This window comes from Mastacembelus armatus, chromosome 13 (assembly GCF_900324485.2).
Source record: "Mastacembelus armatus chromosome 13, fMasArm1.2, whole genome shotgun sequence".
Lineage (NCBI taxonomy): Eukaryota > Metazoa > Chordata > Actinopteri > Synbranchiformes > Mastacembelidae > Mastacembelus > Mastacembelus armatus.
Genome location: NC_046645.1, coordinates 8,764,774 through 8,783,741, shown reverse-complemented (window position 1 = coordinate 8,783,741; position 18,968 = coordinate 8,764,774). Strand labels below are relative to the sequence as shown.

Genomic DNA, 18,968 nt, shown 5'->3' with positions numbered 1-18,968 from the left:
ACTGTCAGAGCATGACCTCTATAAACGGGGGAAATGGAAAGATCAATCCAGATCAGTTATTACCTAAATAAGCTGTCTCTCAAGAACGGGTGCTTCACTCGGAAAGAAAAGAATGAAGTGAATTATTTCAATAGGTCAAAATATCTTAACACTTGACAAAACCCATATGCTGTTAAAGCTGTTCTGCGAGGCGGTAGCAGCTTTTATCCAATTTTGAAGGTGAAGATGTTAATGCAGAAGAGCAGGAGCCTCTCTGTGGGTCACACTTTAATAGGTGCCACCCCCCTTCTCACGAATAACAAGTCATTCTATGCAGTACCCCCTCCAGGTGAACTTGTGCTCCAGTAGGTCCTGAGAGACAGCTCACCTTCAGGCCTTACCGGGGATTATTTGTGTCCACTGAATTCGTGCCCTTTTCAAAAGCCAGCAGGATGCTGTCAGATGAGTTAAGGTAGACAGCAAGAGACCCTTTTGGATGCTCCAAATGGCTGGTTTAAGGCCTCTAGCCTGTGGAGAGAGTAGCAACAGTCAACCAAACAAAAGAGTCAGTTTCATTTCACTCTTAGCTTTTTTTTTTTTTTTTCTTTCAAATGGATTCATTCCATCCTGATGTTGACAATAGCACCGGATCATTATTGATCAGCACTCTGCAGGAGCATATCAGGTAGATTAAATCACCTGACCTCAGGCTGGTCCCTCCACATCCATCCAGGACTCTCAGACAGGAATGCATTACCGCTCCTTATCTAAAGCTGTGACGCCACTGGAGCTGTGAAAACTGAGCAAAGCGACGCTAGCTCCCTCTCTTTTAACCTCAAAATGTTTCTTCAGTTTTATTTTGAAAAAACTCTAGGTAAACAGTGTTTATAACTTTTTTAAAAATTATTTTGAAAGCTGAAATTCAGTCCAAGACAGGATAAGAAAAAAGTGGGCTTAGATTTTTGTCTGGTGTGGCTTAAATTAATTTAACCTTAGCAATCAGATTCTGCTTCTTCACCTAGCTGAAAAATGATGCATTTACTTCATTGTAATTCAACACAAATACTTTGTTTGTTTGTTTTTAATTCTGTTTACATACACTGTCAACGTAAAACAAACCTTTTCAGCTTCAAAGCTCATGTAAAATACATGCTCATGCTTAAAACATAAACCTGAGTCAGTGGTGAGACATCAGCAGCTCATGACGACAGCATGTTGTAATTATGGATGTGGGCTTGACTGCAAAAGCCTGTTTATACTGTAAACGCTCACCAACAATGATCACACAATTACAGATGCTGTGTACACACTCATGATTCCTAAATGACTCACACAGGGTGACACGTGACTATGGTTGTAATAGTCAATTATATCATCTTTCAGCTGTCACTCCTCATTAAGGATATTTTTTTAAGCCAATGTGAGCTTATATACACCAGCAGCTGTGTCTCAACATTCATGTCATTATTTTCATATCCATATTTTAATAATTAATCAATTTTTCAAAGATGTCCAGCATTAACTGTCTCACACACACACACACACACACACACACACACACACACACACACACACACACACACAGCACAGATCAAGCTAACTGCAGCCATATGCCCATCAACCCCTTTAAGCCTTAAACGTCTCACTTTGTTTTAATTTCTGGTCTTATTTTCCCTTTTGTAGTCCTCTGTTTGTGCATGGCTTTGGACACAAAACCAGACACCCTATCTCTGCCCAACCAACTGGCAGGACAGAAGCAGCAGATGCATACTCTGCCAACGCTGGTCACCAAAATCAGCTGAGGCACGCCTGCCAACAGCGCCATCAATTGCTGCTGCAGCACTGAGGTACGTTAAGCGTGTCTGGTCCCAGGTCAGAGCTCGACAGCTCAGCGCCTGACTTGGAGCTCTCTCTGGTTTCTCTGCCAGCTGCCTTGCCTGGAGCTTTTCACCCACACACTCCATCAAAGTGCAGTGTGGTAGTTAGACAGGGTTAACACCGAGCCAAGCCACAGTTGCCTATTTATTATTGGATAGGCTGATTATATAGTGTCCCACAGCAACAGCCACTGAGCAGGTTCAGCTATCCTTTTTGTTACATGACTCTGTGCTCTTTCGGCAGCACGTTTTTAGCATAATGTTCTCATTTGAAGGAGTCAGTTCATTCATCTTTCAGCATCGGCTTAACACATCCTCTCCACATCTTGCCTGGCTCATTGTTGTGCTTAGGACAGTGATTACTCCAGAGAGGCTATGGATTAATCAGACTGTGGAGAGGCTATTGATTTTCAGTCCAATCCATGTGATATTGGCTTCTGTTCAATGCAGGGGGGAGAAGTTCAGCATGAAAATCAATCTCATAAAGTCAAGGGTTCCTGTTTGGGGAAAAGGTTATAATTGAGGTGACCATGTGACAAAGAAACATCAAATGTCCTTGAATGAATACGATACGCAATTGACAAGACAACAACTTATCATAAGCAGGATTTTACAAACAAATATGGTTCGTTTTCACATATAATTAAATGTCTTGAATGTAAATATTTACAAATAATAAATGAAACAATGCCAACAGAAGGTAAAAAACAAAACATTTTTCTGGTTTGACAAATAAACTACTACCTTACTTTACTCACCCTCACCCCCACAGCAATAAATATCCATGTGAATAGGTGATTTATTTCAATCCAACTTTAACCTTCTAAGGAGCAGTTTACTCTATTTTCTTAATTTCCTCCAAATGTAATAGTCTTTGAGCACCACATAACCAGACAGTGATTTACTACATAGTAAAACAACCACTGTGTGACTCTGTTAGAAAAGTTACACAGTAATGGAGGAATATAACCATAATTATTATTATTATTTTACCGGCTAATCTCTAGTTTGATCTCACACCATCTTGCTGATCTAACTGTTGATGGACTGTACTTTGTTAAGATCAGCAGCTCACAATGCTGCACGTTTACAGCCTGCTGCAAGCACACGGATGAATATTAATAAACAGCGCACTCCACCAAACCTGTAAAACGAAGTGGGCAGAATACAGAATGAGACCTATTCTGTGCACGATTTGCTGAGTGATAATTCAAGTTTTATCATGGGTGATGACACTGAATAGTCATCTACGTGACAACACCAGCTGTAACAACCATTCATGCAGCAGGGATGGAGTTTGATTAATTAGTGTACAGTGATGCTGTATGAACACTGGCTGCAGACAGACAAGCCGCTATGCAAATATAAGACCTGAAATTTGAGAATGGTAATAGACATTCTCGTGAATGCATTAGCATATTATTGAGAAAGTCTTTTGGGACACAACATGCACACGTATATGAATGTGTTTTTGGTGACTTCAGTTCAGTTCTATGTACCGTTGTTCAGAGTTTGATGATTGAAAAGCTGTTTAGGGAGATGTGCATAAAAAAAATCTATTCTGCAGAAAATTCTCCTTGTTTGTTTCCTGTCACAGGTGACTTACTTAGTCAAGCATCTTCATCTTAAAATTAAACCCCACGGCAACAATCACAGTGATGCACTTAGCCTTAATCTTCTGCAACAGTTCTTTGTGGTACACAGCATCAGGTAAACACATCAAATCCTCAACTTGATTTTCAGCCTTGACTATGGATCTAAAATTTATGCAAATCGGTATCTGAAAACATGTGGGTGAATGTTTTCTGTTCTGTTTTTATACTCCATTTAAAGGATGACACAACTTTGAAAGGCCTGGTGGGTGAAAATAAGAAAACAACAACAACACAGCACAGGTTTTTGCTTTTGGTGGTACACAAGGACCAATTTTGGACTGGAAATGGATAAAGCTTCATTTTCTTGTCTGACTCACAGCACAGTTGCATAGCTGAGGGGGAGGAAGAGAAAGACCCGACTCATCAGAGCTTGACATGAACTGCCCTCCTGAAAAGCTCTGATGTGAGTGACACCTCTCTCCTCTTTGTCTTCGCCACTCCAATTAGCTAGGTGACAGGTGAATGTGGAGAAACGAGACAATCAATTACCGTCCCCTCTTCTCCCTCCGTCCTTCTCTTCATCTTCCCTGTGTCTTTATCACACTATGTCCCTTGCCTTTTCCTGTCTGTTACTCTTAATTTATCATCCTTTTCCCACTCTTTTTGCCATTTTCCCCATTTATACCTTGTCTGGCTTCGCATTGTGCTCTCATAACATATCCTCTGTATTTCACTGCAGCACGCCTAGAGTCGGAGTGATGGAGGGAGTAAAAAAAAAAGGGAACGTGTCATTCAGACTGTGAATGTGCTTTCCACTCATGCACACCAAGCTAAACCACTGGCAGGCATAACACAATTGCGACTCCACTACTACAGGTAGCAGTAAACCCAAATAAAATCCCAACAAATGCTGCAGTCCTCTGTGGGATCATCTCGACCACGGCTTTGTCTCAGTAAGGACACTGGATACATTTCATAGTTCATTTATTTGTCAGACACCAGTCAAATACATTTGGAAAATAATTAACTACCCTGGGTTATTTAAAACACTGATGTCAATGCAGGTTTCAGGGTGGGTCTTCTAGACATGCTGTTTAATGGTGGAAGTTTGCCACCTGCTGGAAACAATCATTGCCTTCTCTGGTGTCCTTGATCAAACCTCTGATGGTTCCTTTAAAGATATTCTCCCCCATGACACTTAGTGCTGCCAATTGTCTACTGAAACCATTTCAATTCATTTAAGGTCAAAAGGATATTCTGGACGTTTGAGGAAGAGGTCCTATTGAAAACGTTCCAAAAATGTCTGTTGCCCAATTTTTCAAAGCCTGTTTTCAGCTATGAATGGTTTCAGGCAAAAACATGCTTCACTTGTCATTCGCTTTAGGTTACTCACATGCAGGAGGTCATCTCTCAGCTGTCCAAGGTTTAAGTTGTTTGTCTATATGTGTGGCCATGCGATGGACTGGTGACCTGTCCAGGGTGTACCCCTGCCTTTCACCCAAAGAGAGCTGGGATAGGCTCCAGCAGATCCCTGTGACCCTAAATAGGAATAAGCAGGTATAGATGATGGATGATGGATGATGGATGGATGGATGGATGGATGGATGGATGGATGGATGGATGGATGGATGGAGAAGCATTACACAAGGTCTCACATGGAAACTGTAAGCTATGCAGGTGACACCTCATCAGCAGGGAATATATATATATATTAAATATATTTAACTATAAGCACAGGATTAAATACTGATATCTGAAAGATTTATGAGGTCAGCTTATGAAGTACAGATATATTATGACCAGGAGACATAGTAGGTTTAAATATACTGATGACACTGATCAATGATTCTCTCTAAAAGACAAAAAACTGGGTAAGTGGCCTAGTTATGACTGGATAGCTTCTTAAACTTTACACTTTAATAACACAACCTGGCTGATCTGATCTATCATGACTAACGCTCAGCTGTCCTTGAGCTTTCTCATCAAGCTTTAAGTGGGAAAATCCCATAATTTCTCTATTATTTAAATATAAAATATAAATATAATTTCTGGATTTCCCCCATGGGGGATGAATAAAATATCCATCTATCTATCTATTATTGAAGTATGTACTGTTGCTTCACTGACATTACAGCCTGACAGTGTGGTCATTTTTAGTCTTCCCATAAGATTTAGTCTGCTTGCCAAATACAGTGTACATAAAACCTCAATTGAAAAATAGGCAAAGTTTTCCTTTTTGATTGCGTCATGGCACCATTTATTTATTAAACTTATGGATAACCTTCCGAATTGATCATTGTACAGTATATGTTTAACTTTCATGACATTATTAGAATATCAGGCAGTCAGATCAGCATCGCCAACAGTAGCAGAAAGAAGCAGCATTTCCGTCAGGAGCTGATAGCGAAAGAACATGACTGCTTCTTGTACAAGAGGGGGAAGGGGGCAAGATACCCAAAGGCAGATGAGGAAGCATGACATACAGAGTGTAGGAGGTGATAAATAAGCATGAAAGCCACTGGGCTGTGAGGAAACGGAGAAGGATGACACCCATAAGGGGAAAATCACACGCAAAGGAGAAGAGGAGCAGACAAAAGGCAAAACCCCTTCACAGTAAAGAGGAAGATGGCAGCACAGAAATGCAACAGGACCAGATCAGAGCCTCCAGACTCTTCATTCTAGTTAATAACACACCTAGAATTTATCTGAAATTTCAGACGTTAACACAATTCAAGAGTTTTTAACACAATAGTATCTATCCATCACCAGTGCAACTCTGGCCTTTATCAGTCTTAATATATTCCTGCAATTTCATCAGGGTAGGCTAAGGCTAGCATGCTTTAATCCTAACATGCACTCAACACTCATACTAACCCTGAAGCAGGAAATGCAGCCAAAAAGGTAACACCATGGCCCAAAGCATGCAAGCAATGTGGGAAACACTTTTTTAAAAAATGAAAAGAAAGAAAATAAATACATCTTGGGATAAAAAAAATCTTAATACATTATCTTAAAATTTTCCTTGTTTTGTGTTTTCTTATATATATATTCTAAACACACATCTTTGTACATTTTGGTATAAGTTCTCTTTCTTGCATGGAGTTCAGGGGAAAATGGGTGTTAGATGGTAGAGGTGAGGTTTTTGGGGCAATCCCACTTCCCTGATTGCCTTGTGCTGATGGAGGGTTAGGGTGTAGCATCACACAGAAGACTCCTCCCTTCAAATGTTTTTGCTCACACTCAGTCTCTCATTCCCTGTGACAACTGCGGGCAACAGCGATGGAAAAAAGAGGAGCTCAGCAGTGAGAGGACAAGCTTATAGGACGTCCAGAAAGTCCAGGACACAAAAAGCAGGAACAGACTACAAGTCGGTACTCCTCTTTGGGACCAGAGCCAAAGGCTGCGGCGCAGTCTTCCATTATCTCTTGTCTGGAGAAAAGAAAATCAAGTGTAGGATCAGAAAAAAAAAAAAAATCTGTAAGTGATTGATATACTAAAATCTAGTATGAACTGAGGTACCTTTACTTCCATCCGAGTCTGCTGCTGACCTCTCTGGCCTTTGGCGTACTGTTTGTAGATTATTGTACTTGGCCTCAATTTCCTGAAAGAGAAAACACAATTTGCTGTCACATCATTCAATAACAATTATCACTATTGGTATATGTGTGTGCTGAAGAGGGCAACTTGCTTGTTACCTTCAGATAGTTAAGGTTGGCCTGAAGGTTTCTAAGGTGTGACAGGACCTGTCTGCTGAAAGACGAGAGGCTCCCGGCCTGTGATGTTGAAGAAAACCTCAAATTGATGCCAGAATCAGCAGCACAGCCTTGTGAGGTGCTCAGCTGCTTCCCTGTGGTTGATGCTAAGATGTCATCATCTGTGCTGCTCTCCCCTGGGCCCCCATAACCCTCCAGGACTAAATATCCTGCTGAGAGAATCAAAAGAAACCATTTAACTACTAGTTCTTTGAAAGAAGTCAGAGACATGGAGCAGATTAAAACTATTCTTACAGTGAATACCAAACATATATCTCTAATGACAATCCATTTAAACCTGCGGCACAGCTTCTAATGACGAATCAATTGTTCCAACTGGCAAGGCTCACCATAGTCTTCAGGCGAGTCAAAGAAGCCTGTGTCCCCGGAGCCAAGGTCCTGAACTGGGTCTTCTGTCTGAGAGCTGTTTTTCTCTGATCCGTTGTGAACCATCACTCGTGCATGGCTGTCTACTGGGGTCCGCAGAGAGGTGGTCCTGAGGAGACGGCCCCCTGTGGAGCGTTTGGTTTGCTCTGCAGCCTCCTGGGACATCAGCTGGGTCACCAGCACTTGTTTCAATGCTGCCACTAAGGGACAAGTGAGGAGAGGAATGATGGTGAAGATTCTCTTGTTTTAATTCACTGTGTATGTACTATTTGAATAATCTGTTCTTTATGCTTACGTGTTTTCAGTGCTTCGTCTGCTCTGGAGGGAAATGTGTTAAACGAGTCTCCTTCTCTGCCATCTTCAGTCACTGGGTAAGGAAGCTCTGGGTCCACAAAACCTTCCTCCTCCTCCTCTTCATCTGCCTTAACTCCTTCAAAGGGATTATTACCTGGTAAAGAGCTCTGCATTGCACTTCTTGAGGCCAGACTGCTTACTTTATCTGTGGAGGTATAATTACAGTTATCAGAGGAAGTATAATTAAAGAAAAAAAATTACAGTTTACCAGGGTGAAATATTTCAGTAATACGGAAGAAAAAATGTTTCCAAGAATAACTGGAGAAATGACTGATTTGTTACCCATGGACTGGGTGCTGCCACTGGATGTGTGGTCTGGGTCTCTGCTCAGTCTGGAAACACCTGCAGTAATGATCTCCACACCATCTCTCTCCCCACTGGCACACAAGCAACATCTTACATTAGTGACAAGTCCAACCCCTGAGAACCACCTGGTCAAATTACAATGATGATAAAGCCACGTACTCAGTCTGAGGTAATGGTATGATGCTGTGAGGTTTGACTTTCATGGCATCAGCTCTCTGGGTGATTAGACGCTGCCACCTTGTGTAAAGACAAGAAACAAAAACATTATTGATCCACGTAACAACTGGAGCAAAGAAAATAAAAGGAATCAATCAAAATGTATTTGGTCTCACGTTCTCTGATCTGAGACTGTGGGTGCCATCAGCTCATAGATCTGGGCTCCGTTGTCTGACATGGAAAGGACGAAGAAGGACTTGTTGTCTGGCAGGAAAAAAGGGTGGACAGAAGGTTTTGGATGAAATGAGCCAGTGTTAATTCTGTCCTTTATATATATATAGAGGCACAGGTTTCATGACCTTATTCCAATAGAGAATCATTAGGTAATGGGTTAGCAACAAGAGCAGGATTTTCAATGTATTACAAGATATTGGGGGTTAGCTGACCTGTGGCCACAGAGCGCACCAGTACAGTGTTGAGTTTGATGATGGGGCTGAAAATATGTTTGGTATCTGCGCTGCCTGCAAGGTTTTTGCTGTGACACTTCAGGATTAGACGCTCATCTTGTTTCTGTAGCAGAACCAGGATGTCCTCCAGAAGGAGTGTATATAACTCTGAAATGTGACAGTGAGGACACTTGTATTTATGGTACAATCATTAGGAGTGGACAACTGGAGTCGCAAACACTGTAAAAACTGATCATCGTAATTAAATTCTCATAAAGGAGTGATTACACACCAATAGTCTTGTCCTTGTTCACTTTCCACGACAGTGGTCCCTCATGCACCATCGTTCTCTTGGTTAGATCCAGGTTCTGATGGACAGAGGATCGGAAAATAAATGAAAACAAGAGCTTATAAGTACTTGCTGCTTGTCTGTGAGCCATTTTCACACACTGCTACTTTCACATCTAGCAGATACTTCAAACAGCATACTGTGTGGGTGTACAACAAGTGAGCACACTTTAACTAAACTAAATGGTTTGTGTGGATATCTCACCTTTAGCTCCAGGATCATGGGGTTGTCTGTCTGCTTTAGAGAGGAGAGGTCCAATCTTCTCTGATAGTCCTCCAACCTCTAGAGGGAGGACAGATAGGAATAGAGACAGAGGAAATAAGCAAAAAGATCTTTAATAGAAAGCCACTGCCTGGGGTGCAAAGGAAATAGGGAAAAAATAAATTGTGGCAGAGAAAAATAGAAAGGACTTGGAATGAGGCTGAGAGGGAGGACAAGAAAAGTCTAGGGGATGGCATAAAATGGGAAGAAGATTTAAAAAAACATCATACCTGCTTGTCCTCAGATTCCTTAACAGCCTGGTTGACGTGATTGAGGATCTTCCTACAGCAGTCTGCTGCCTGCTTCACTTTGTCCTTCTCCACTGCATTGTCTGAAAGACATTATAGGATAAAATAAGAAGTAAGGTCTACTTAGTCCTGCAGGGGGCTGTCCAATAAATTGATACTTCCTCCATCCATTAACACACCATAGTTCTCAAAAATTATGATAAAACAGGGGGGCATTATGATCCTTTTAATAGCTGGTTATACTTTATCGTTAGTGCATTCTCTCTGTGTGAGACCCAAACCCCAGCCAAGACTAAAATGATGGACCAAATAATGGGTAGAACATTTCCCAAAATGTGCACTACCGCTCCAGGACCATTAGAATGATAATCTCTCCATTTGTCTCTGTAATTCTCTAATCGTTGGCCTGTTGCCACACAGAACCTTGCTTAAACTTCATTTGGCTCTTTTTTTTTATCTGGGTTTCTTCTTTCTCAAGAAGCTGATTTCCATTTTTATCTACTGTATTATATTACATTCAGATTATAAAGCTGCAAACTAGGTATTACATGTTTCTATGGTTACTTGAAATTAGAGTAAATTAATATTCAAATTATTTTCAGGATTTCACTGATTTAAAGATTTAGAAGCTGCGTACAATAACTGAACTTTACTAAAGGAAGTCACATGCAGAAGTGTTGTAGCAATGCAGTCAAACTCAGAGCATGAATTTATTTCTTCTCGCGATGATGACGGCATCAGGCCAGAAATGATATATACCTTTAATACGGCAAGCTATCCAGCACCTGTGACAAACTGGACTGCAGACAAAAAAAGTGTAACTAGTCAAGCCAGGAGAATCTAAAATTTTATATAACAGCCAAGAGAATATTTATAATGGTGACTTGTATTTCTTTTTAAAGCAGAATGCAATTTTTCTCCCTGAGACAGAGCCAGGGATTGACTGAGTGGAAAAGACTTTGAAGTGTCTGGATAAGAAAGCAGGAGAGTGATATGGTTTTGTAAAGAGTATGAACTGAGAGTGGTTTCTGTGAACAAACTATGTAATGGCAACACAACTTCTAAATTACTTCAAACCTACTTTGGGATTGTGGTACTACAGTTTGTTGTTCCGCCAGTAAGTCGGTCTGGTCAATATATCCATCTAGTGTCATGCCTACCACATTCCACTATTCATCAACAAGACTTAAATTGACATATTTTTCATGTATTGAAGCATCTTATTTTAAATAATTAACCATGCACACAGTTATAGTGTGCATGGTTAATGTCTGCATTCAAACACAAAATTGTGCACATAAGTTGATTACCTGACCAAATCACTGCCAACTGCAGTTGGCGCTAAGGCAGCACTACAGTACCTGTGTACTTGGCGATGTTGTCTAGTAGCAGTGGGTACTTGGTGAGCCTCTGCATCTCTACAGGAATGATATCCTTAAGTTGCAGTCGGCGACACAGTCTGTTGCTCTCTGCCTCCTGCAAAGCAATAAAAATTACAAGTTGGGTACACCTGTGTGATCACCACAAAGTATCACTAAACCAGTAAAAGGTAAACAGTATATATGTTACCCAAATATATAGTTAGGACCATTACTGTTTTTTATAAATCACACTTCAATTGAATGCCTTAAACAACACACCTATATTTAGAGTGTTTAACTCTTTTGTGTGACACATCCTGGGCATTGACTCAGTGCAGTAGTTAACTAGGCATTTTAAGCTAAAGCCTTCATCTCTGCTAAATAAGAGATTTATGCAAAATGTGAGCATGATGTTGGTACCTGGATGAATGAAGTGAACCTTGAATCTTTCTTCTGTTTAGTCTTGATGATCTCCAGAGCAAAAGGTTGGTTGCTGCAGAATGTCCCCACTGCCTGCTTGATCTTCTCCTCTTCAATGCTGAACTGTAACCACCCAACCCAAGACAAGACAGAGCAGAGTTGGACAGAGACGTGATCAGTCACTTATTCAATCTGGGTCAGAGGTAGTTGCCATGGAAACATCTAGTATTTAACAATGAGCAGTAACCCTCAGAAGGGGGCCGGGCTTAAGTCCTCATAGCAGTGACATCTTAAGTATAAATGTAGACTAAATCAATGCTCAGACCCTCAGGGGACCGATTACTCTATTTATCCCCCAGTGTGACATTTCAGACAAAGTTAAATTGTGGCTACCTCAAATGTAATGTATCACACATGATACTAAGATGCAGAGATGTCAACCAAATCTAGGGCACTGTCTGACATAACCATTTTTTGCCAAAGGGTTACCTACTTCATTTGCCTGCTTCCATTGTGGTAACATTGCTGAGAAGAGCTGAGTTGTTCTTATGTGCCGTGTTTCAGGTTTTGTTTTTATTGGGATTTTGATGAAGGATTTAAGCATTTACTTTTAACAAAACTGTCAATAACCACATACACTAAGAACATAATGACTCTATGATTTATAAACTGTTAAGACCATTTCCTTATACATATAAAATTTCAAAATAAACAAAAATAAAGGTAAGAAAAGCAATTCCATGTCTACAAGTTGTTTTTGTTGCTATGAAGCTATTTCAGGAAACAGTTCTTTGTACATAATACATTTTTTCCTACCACATCAGTCATCATGAAATGTATTCAATATAAAAGTTTGAAAGAGGAAATACAATTTTAGCCTGAGAACTCTACTCACCCAGGAGAGCAGGTCGTCTCCTATCTGATCAATTACCGAAGACTCATTTCTTTTCCGAACAGCTGCCATTTGCTCCAGTATTGAAACTGCAATTCAAAGGAAAGGTACTAATGGACAGTCTGTGCGAGTGTGTGTGAGATGAGGAATAGAATATGAAAATGCCAGTTTAACATCTGAATTTTATCATTGTTGTAGTTTAATTTTATGTTAACTTTATTTTTAGGTCTCATTACTTACATACTTTGATGTTTATAACTGCTTTGTAACTGTTCATGATCAGTCATACATAGATGATAATTTTTGATGGATATATGTGTGTGTGTGTGTGTGTGTACCATGCAGCTGAAGAATCTCTTCCAGGTTGGTAAAGATGTTCTTGATGTCAGCAGGAGGCAGAATGGCCTCTTTGGAGAGTTTCTGGTAGAAAACGTTGTCCAATACTCTCAGCATCCGCACATGTGCACGCTCTGTGTAAAACAGCTCTGCACATACAATGCAAGATGTTCATTCGAGATGCCAAATCATTTACGTAGCTCAACATGATGTGCATCTGACAGTGACATGGGATATTACAGGTAATGGTCTGCAGCACAAGTCTCACTTTCCCCTTCTATTCACTATATTCTGTACAGGAGTATTAAAGCACACTGACAGTGAACCCTGTATACTCTTTGAGAAATGGAAATGCAGCTTTAATGAACTGTCATATTATGTGAAGTGATAAGCCATGTCCTAACCATTGATGACTTCCTGTCTCTTGATTTCGTGAGGCCTGAGACCCGCTAGGACCTCTCGGCCGACCAGTTGCTGCCAGTTTGGGGGGTCATGCTCTGAGTCTGTTCCCTGGTCATCCTCACTCTGGACATCAACTGCACCCAGTCCCTCAAGCCTGGGGAAGGAGACAAAGTTAGTTTTTCATCTGGCTAATGAATTTCCCCATTGTACATTACCATTTTAAAAAGTGAAATGTGATCACATATCTGCACCTCCGTAAGATCTTTGGTGTTCCCTCATGGGCTCTACAAAAAACATGAAGAGGAAAATCTTTCATGAATAAATACTTTATGTAAGGAAACAAAAAGGTGAAAGGTGAAAAGAAATGTGACTGTCAATGGACCTGTCGCTCTCTCTGTCTTCTTCTTGCAGTTGGTCCAGGCTATAAAGGTCTAAGTGCGAAGCAGGGTATAGCAACCCATCCAGAGGGTCGGACTGAAGGCCGTCACTCAGCCTGGGGGGGCAAGAGGTTGGAGTCCCACCTGAGAGACAAATGAAAAGTCAGAATCTATCATTTCCTCTGCCTCTTTCTACTGCTGATGTGTTTATTTCGCTCAGTAACTCACTTATATCAGGATCTCGGCTGGTGTCTGAGCTATAGGTGGCACTGTTTGGGGATGAGGTGCTGAAAGACATGAAGTGTGTGAGCTCAGAGCCCTCACTCGATTGGCTGCCTCTTAGACGCCCAGAGTCCATTTGTTCACTTGCCCCAAGCGTAGGCTGAGACAACTGTTTCTGAGGCCGTGGGCGACTATCCAAGCTTTTACCCACTGAATACAGAGAGAAGTGTCATTATTTTAAAGATCTATAGAAATAGAGTCATAATTTTGGTTTATTCAAACGTCTGAAATACCTGTTCCTGCTTCAATACGACTAGGCCGACGCTGAGGTCCAAGGATACTGGGAAATCTAGGTTTCTTAACCTTCTCTTCTCCTTCCTTTTCTGTCTTGATGCTTTTCTGGATTTTATCAAAAACAAGTGAAGACAAAGTGTCATCATGATAAAGAGACAGAGGTGTGAGCCCCCCAAGGGGAAAGATGCATATAAGTACCTTCATCTTGGGAAGAAAATTCCAGACCCGTTTGGACTCAAGACTGCGAGGTTCCTTAACCCTCACACCAAGGTGCTTCATGTATGTATAGATGACATACTGCATTGTAGTGCTAATGGAAAACAGATGTTTCTGAATTACAACCAATAAAACAAGTGTGCTAAAACATGAAGAGAGTAAGCGTCCATATTGTGCCTTGTACCATATGCCATACCAGTCGTTCTCATACACAAACCATGTGGGCTGTGCAGCGACCATATGGCATTTCAAACAAGACTGTTTCAATCAGTCACACTTCTGAATTATTTAATATGCACATACTGCATGAATTACATGTTTTCTTTAAGAGACTGCTTCATTTGTGAGCTGTGTAGGATGTAGAATGGGGGCAAAGCGTATTTTAAAGACTAAAATGTATTGGTCATCTAGCACAAACAATGATTCAATAATTAATTTAAAAGAGTCAAAAACTCTAAAAAGTGAAGCCATATGTGAAGATGCATATGGTCTGCAGGGCTTTGCGAGCCGCTGCGCAATATAAATTTGCTTACCATTTCTCTTCCTCTGTGGTCTGAGTAGTTAACCTATAAAGAACACAAGAGAAGAATAATTGTCTCAGTAGCTTGTAAAAGAGTCTTGCATTCAAGCAGCATACCTATGTGTGTGTGTGTGTGTGTGTGTGTCCCACTTACAGGATATCAAATATCTTGGTGATGATGTTTTCAGCATATGAGCGCTCTCGCTCCAGAGTGACACGGTCTCTGACCCTCTCTTGGTCCAGTCTGGACAATTCTACTTCAGCCACTGTGAGGCCCATACTGCGCTTTTGCCTACATGTACCAACACAGCATGTCAAAAATTATGTTGGTATATATGTTGATAATGCATCAGTAAAAATGACTGTAGACAGTGTAGTAAGCAAGGCATTTATTCAATTCAATCATTCATTTGAAGGCAGAATTAAATCATTGCTTAAGTGATACAATTAATCGGAACCTACCACATCACAGAAAATAAATCCTGGGTTTACCTGAAGTCCTCTAGGTTCTTGTGAATGTCAGGGAGCAGAGAGTCCTGCAGTGTTTGAACATGTTGTCGGTTTATTTCTTCTGGGATCAGTTCTGTCCGTCGCCGGTCTGCAAACACACCCACATCAAGTATCAACAGACTGTGGCAAGTGCACACTATACAGGTATTACAAAGGTTGAGCAATCCTTTCCAAGCCATCAGAGCATTTGATATCTTAACACCTTAGTCAAGAGTGTGCATGGCTAAATAAGTGATGAAACTGCAGGGGCTGTATAAGGATAACCAAACACTTAACATCTTACAAAAGCAGCACAAAAAGTAACCTTAAAACAAACAAACATCTACTAAAAATTACTCAGAGAAGACAACCAAACGAAGCAATGAAGCACAGCATGAATCATTTACCGAGATCAGCAGAAACTGATTCAGGAACAGCAACTTTCAAATTCTGTAAGAAAAATACAAATAGAAAAGACAGTTGTATACTTTGACAACAAACAAACCCCCCCCCCATTAGTGGTTGCCACAGCGAGTCAATTGATCCACATGATTGATATGGCACAAATTTTGTGCTGGCTGCCCTTCCTGATGCAACACTCCTCATTTATTCGGGCCAGGGACTGACACTAAGACTGTACTGGCTTGTGCAACCTCAGTAGCTGATTCTAATGGCCCCTGGTCTTCCAAGGAGGTCTTCCATCCAAGTACTAACCAGGCCCGGCCCTGCTTAGCTTCCAAGATCAGATGGGATCAGGCACACGCAGGACAGTGTGGCTGTCTCACAACATATCAGCTTAAAATCTCTAAACTTAAAACTTCTGTGGTAAAGACTCAGCATTGATGTTTCAGCTATTGAGCAGCATACAAAGACAACAACGACGACAGGAATTTAGGCCCTATTGCGTTTCCCACATTTTACTGCCAGGAATAAAAACTGTACTTACTGCTCCCCTGTCAATGAAGAAGGTGTGGAGGTACATGAACACCCGTCTAGTCTCTTTGGAGTTGGTCTGCTTGTACAAGTCCGCATAGAGGTAGCACAGCTGAGGACACAAGTTTAGAAGACATAAAGACAGAGATCTCTAGATGCTGCCAGGCTGCATAAAACAGGAAACAAATATGTCTTAATAAGGAATGAGGACAGACTTACAACAGGGGCAGGGTCAAACTGAGAGATGACATGGTGAAGGAAGGCTGCGAGGTGGGCGGGGCGAGACTTGAGCTGCTCAATACTGTTAAAGCTGTTACACTGGCCGTTTGTCTGGAAAACATGCAGTAGAATAATTTGCAACAAGGGCATCTTTATCTGATATGACTTGGAAAATCGTATTTGAACTTTCCCTCAAAGTTAGGTTTGTGATACCTGAAGAGCACCAGGATTGTGTTTTCTGAAGGACACATATTTTAACACTGCCCTGTGGCAAAATACCTGCTCTTGGTCTGAATCAAAATAGTCGTCCTCAGCTCCAATGATATGCGTGGCAAGGCGAGTAACAGGACTACTGATTGTAGTAGGGGATAGAGAGTCCTGGAAACAAGACATTGATGTATTGTGAAATTACAGTTTCTCATAAATAAAAACTTTGGACAATTGCAATCCCCTTAATTTGTCATCTACTTGCACTGACAACCATGCAGTGAGAGTATTTCTCAAATATTTATTTATGCCAGCAAACAGAGTGAATAAACAAACATTCTGACAAGAATTTGTACAATTTGTATAGCTACCAAGTCAGTGGTATCCTCTGCCTCTGGTGAGTGGCAGGAGTTGAAGCTGTTCCTGGGTGTGCTCTTTGGGCTGGGTAAGGATGACTCTCTTGGACACAGGCTCTGTGGTGATCCAAATCCACGAGATATCTGGAGGATGGGTGGAACAAAACATTACATTTTCAATCAAATTCATGAAACCACCATGAAAACCAAACTGTTCCGCAGTAAATTTTAGAGAAACAGTAATTTCAATTAAAAATCAATAAATACACCAACAGTGCTTGTACTGGTATTGTTCAGACCTAAAGCGGTCAAAGCTGAACAGAGTTTATTAAACCTGATTCAATTGCCATGAATCTCTTGTCTTGAAGCTTAGTTTTGCATTAAATGTTTAATATGAAGTTCAGAGGAACATTTAAATTGTGTTGCTTAAGTGAAAACTTACAGGAGTGCTGCTCCAAGACAGGTCTGTACTGTTGTTTCCCTTAGAGGCAAGCCTGTGCTCTGTCTCGAACATGCAACCATCATCTGCATCACCACCTGAAACAGCCTCCTAAAGATTTGTGCAAACACAAAACATGTTACCCATTAACAACAGCCTTATTATGTGACATTCATATTCAGAATGAAACAAGCAAACTAATAGGCCACAGTAAGAATAATTAATACATGTATGACTTTATCAGTATTTTAAGTCTGTAACCTCAGAAGAGATAACTTCATTACATTTCAAAGAGCAGTTAAATATGTTGACATATATAACACAGGGCTCAGTGATATAAAATAAGCTGTCACATAGACACAAAAGAATGGCTTTCCACTGAGAAAGCCTAATCTGCTGATAAGATTAGGATTATTGTTTGTCTGGAGCGATGCCCAAATGCTCTGCACAAAATGACTGCTTAGATGTTGGCATTAGATCAACGTTCCTAGATAACCTATTCTAGGGGAAGGGTGAGGGGGTTACTTTACCTGTGTTGTCCCAGTGGCCTTGAAGAGCTGACCCTGCAGCTGAGGAATGTGTTTTTTAGTTTCCTGGATGTCTTTCAGTAGTTTGGGGGAGGGGTTCCTGTTGTACTCCTCCTTCATGGCCTACACAAGAACGGGGAAATGAAAACAAGAAATCAGCCCAGTAGTACACTGACACAGGTCACCTAATTTTCCAAATGTATATAATAAAACTATTCAAAAAACGTAGACTCTGGTATGGAGTGTGGGAGGATTATGAATAGGCTGTCTCAACAAGACTGTATGTAAACATTCTGTTGACACACATTTCTTGCATACAGCTATGTTCTATTTAAAGACAGACAGCCAAGACTTTCAATTTCAATGCAAATAACATCTTCTATTGGTTTTCGATACACTGATATATGGTGTACCTATAATAAAAGGGGTGCAAATCACCTTACTATTTTCGAGCAAAATGGTTTCACAAAAAAGAGGAAACATTAAGTTACAATGCTTGTTATGCTAACCTGCAATTCCAGCTGCTCTTTTGAGAGCATCTTTTGCAACATGTCAACCTTCTGGTTGGAGACACTGCTATTCTCATCCTGCGGGAAGCAAATATTAGACATACATAACCCAGATTTAACAAACTGTTTTCAAATATTTATTCATTTTTAACAAATATTTAAGCATTATGAAAATCTGTAAGTAAGGGTGCAATTCACGGCAGGCACCACAAAAACATTAGACCATATTTAGAAGCAAGAGGAAGACAGAGATAAGTGAAAATCTTGAAAACGATGAGGAAGTAGAATAAAGTGAACTTTGAGAAAGCAAGAAACAGAAGTAAGTGATGGCCTCAGTACCCATGGTGGATGAGTGGAGGAAAGTCGGTCCTGAGGACTGTACGGACGTTCTGCTGCTGGGGAATTTGGAGAGGAAATACTAACGTCCAACATTTCAGACTCTGCTTCAGACAAAGGGATCTGGGCGAGCCCTGGAGGGCGCCCCAACACTGTAAGGGCCACATATGAGCCCGCTACAATGAACAAAACCAAAAGATGTG

At 40.8% G+C, this 18,968-nt stretch overlaps 1 protein-coding gene and 1 pseudogene across 5 annotated transcripts in view; both read right to left on the bottom strand.

Moving 5' to 3' along the window:
* Positions 1-5,633: 5,633 nt before the first annotated feature.
* arhgef12a (Rho guanine nucleotide exchange factor (GEF) 12a) overlaps positions 5,634-18,968 on the bottom strand; it is a 37,342-nt gene continuing 24,007 nt past the window's right edge. For 2 of the 5 annotated variants that reach the window (XM_026326851.2, XM_026326861.2), the window contains 34 exons: positions 18,769-18,941; positions 18,430-18,507; positions 17,924-18,043; positions 17,397-17,504; positions 16,970-17,098; positions 16,671-16,769; positions 16,392-16,502; positions 16,186-16,284; positions 15,647-15,689; positions 15,243-15,348; positions 14,905-15,042; positions 14,764-14,796; positions 14,213-14,324; positions 14,014-14,119; positions 13,727-13,930; positions 13,504-13,642; positions 13,373-13,405; positions 13,124-13,275; positions 12,722-12,868; positions 12,387-12,472; positions 11,492-11,614; positions 11,072-11,186; positions 9,693-9,793; positions 9,406-9,483; positions 9,145-9,220; positions 8,853-9,020; positions 8,583-8,670; positions 8,410-8,487; positions 8,227-8,321; positions 7,886-8,089; positions 7,554-7,790; positions 7,147-7,376; positions 6,971-7,052; positions 5,637-6,880 (listed from right to left, as the gene is read on the bottom strand). In XM_026326851.2, coding sequence (XP_026182636.1) covers positions 6,870-6,880; positions 6,971-7,052; positions 7,147-7,376; positions 7,554-7,790; positions 7,886-8,089; positions 8,227-8,321; positions 8,410-8,487; positions 8,583-8,670; positions 8,853-9,020; positions 9,145-9,220; positions 9,406-9,483; positions 9,693-9,793; positions 11,072-11,186; positions 11,492-11,614; positions 12,387-12,472; positions 12,722-12,868; positions 13,124-13,275; positions 13,373-13,405; positions 13,504-13,642; positions 13,727-13,930; positions 14,014-14,119; positions 14,213-14,324; positions 14,764-14,796; positions 14,905-15,042; positions 15,243-15,348; positions 15,647-15,689; positions 16,186-16,284; positions 16,392-16,502; positions 16,671-16,769; positions 16,970-17,098; positions 17,397-17,504; positions 17,924-18,043; positions 18,430-18,507; positions 18,769-18,941 — 3,902 coding nt within the window. In that variant the 3' untranslated portion in view covers positions 5,637-6,869. Of the gene's footprint in view, positions 6,881-6,970; positions 7,053-7,146; positions 7,377-7,553; positions 7,791-7,885; positions 8,090-8,226; positions 8,322-8,409; positions 8,488-8,582; positions 8,671-8,852; positions 9,021-9,144; positions 9,221-9,405; positions 9,484-9,692; positions 9,794-11,071; positions 11,187-11,491; positions 11,615-12,386; positions 12,473-12,721; positions 12,869-13,123; positions 13,276-13,372; positions 13,406-13,503; positions 13,643-13,726; positions 13,931-14,013; positions 14,120-14,212; positions 14,325-14,763; positions 14,797-14,904; positions 15,043-15,242; positions 15,349-15,646; positions 15,690-16,185; positions 16,285-16,391; positions 16,503-16,670; positions 16,770-16,969; positions 17,099-17,396; positions 17,505-17,923; positions 18,044-18,429; positions 18,508-18,768; positions 18,942-18,968 lie in introns of all 5 variants that reach the window. The other 3 variants (XM_026326844.2, XM_026326836.2, XM_026326870.2) reach the window with 3 other exon arrangements.
* On the bottom strand, positions 15,905-16,023 carry LOC113125759 (uncharacterized; annotated as a pseudogene).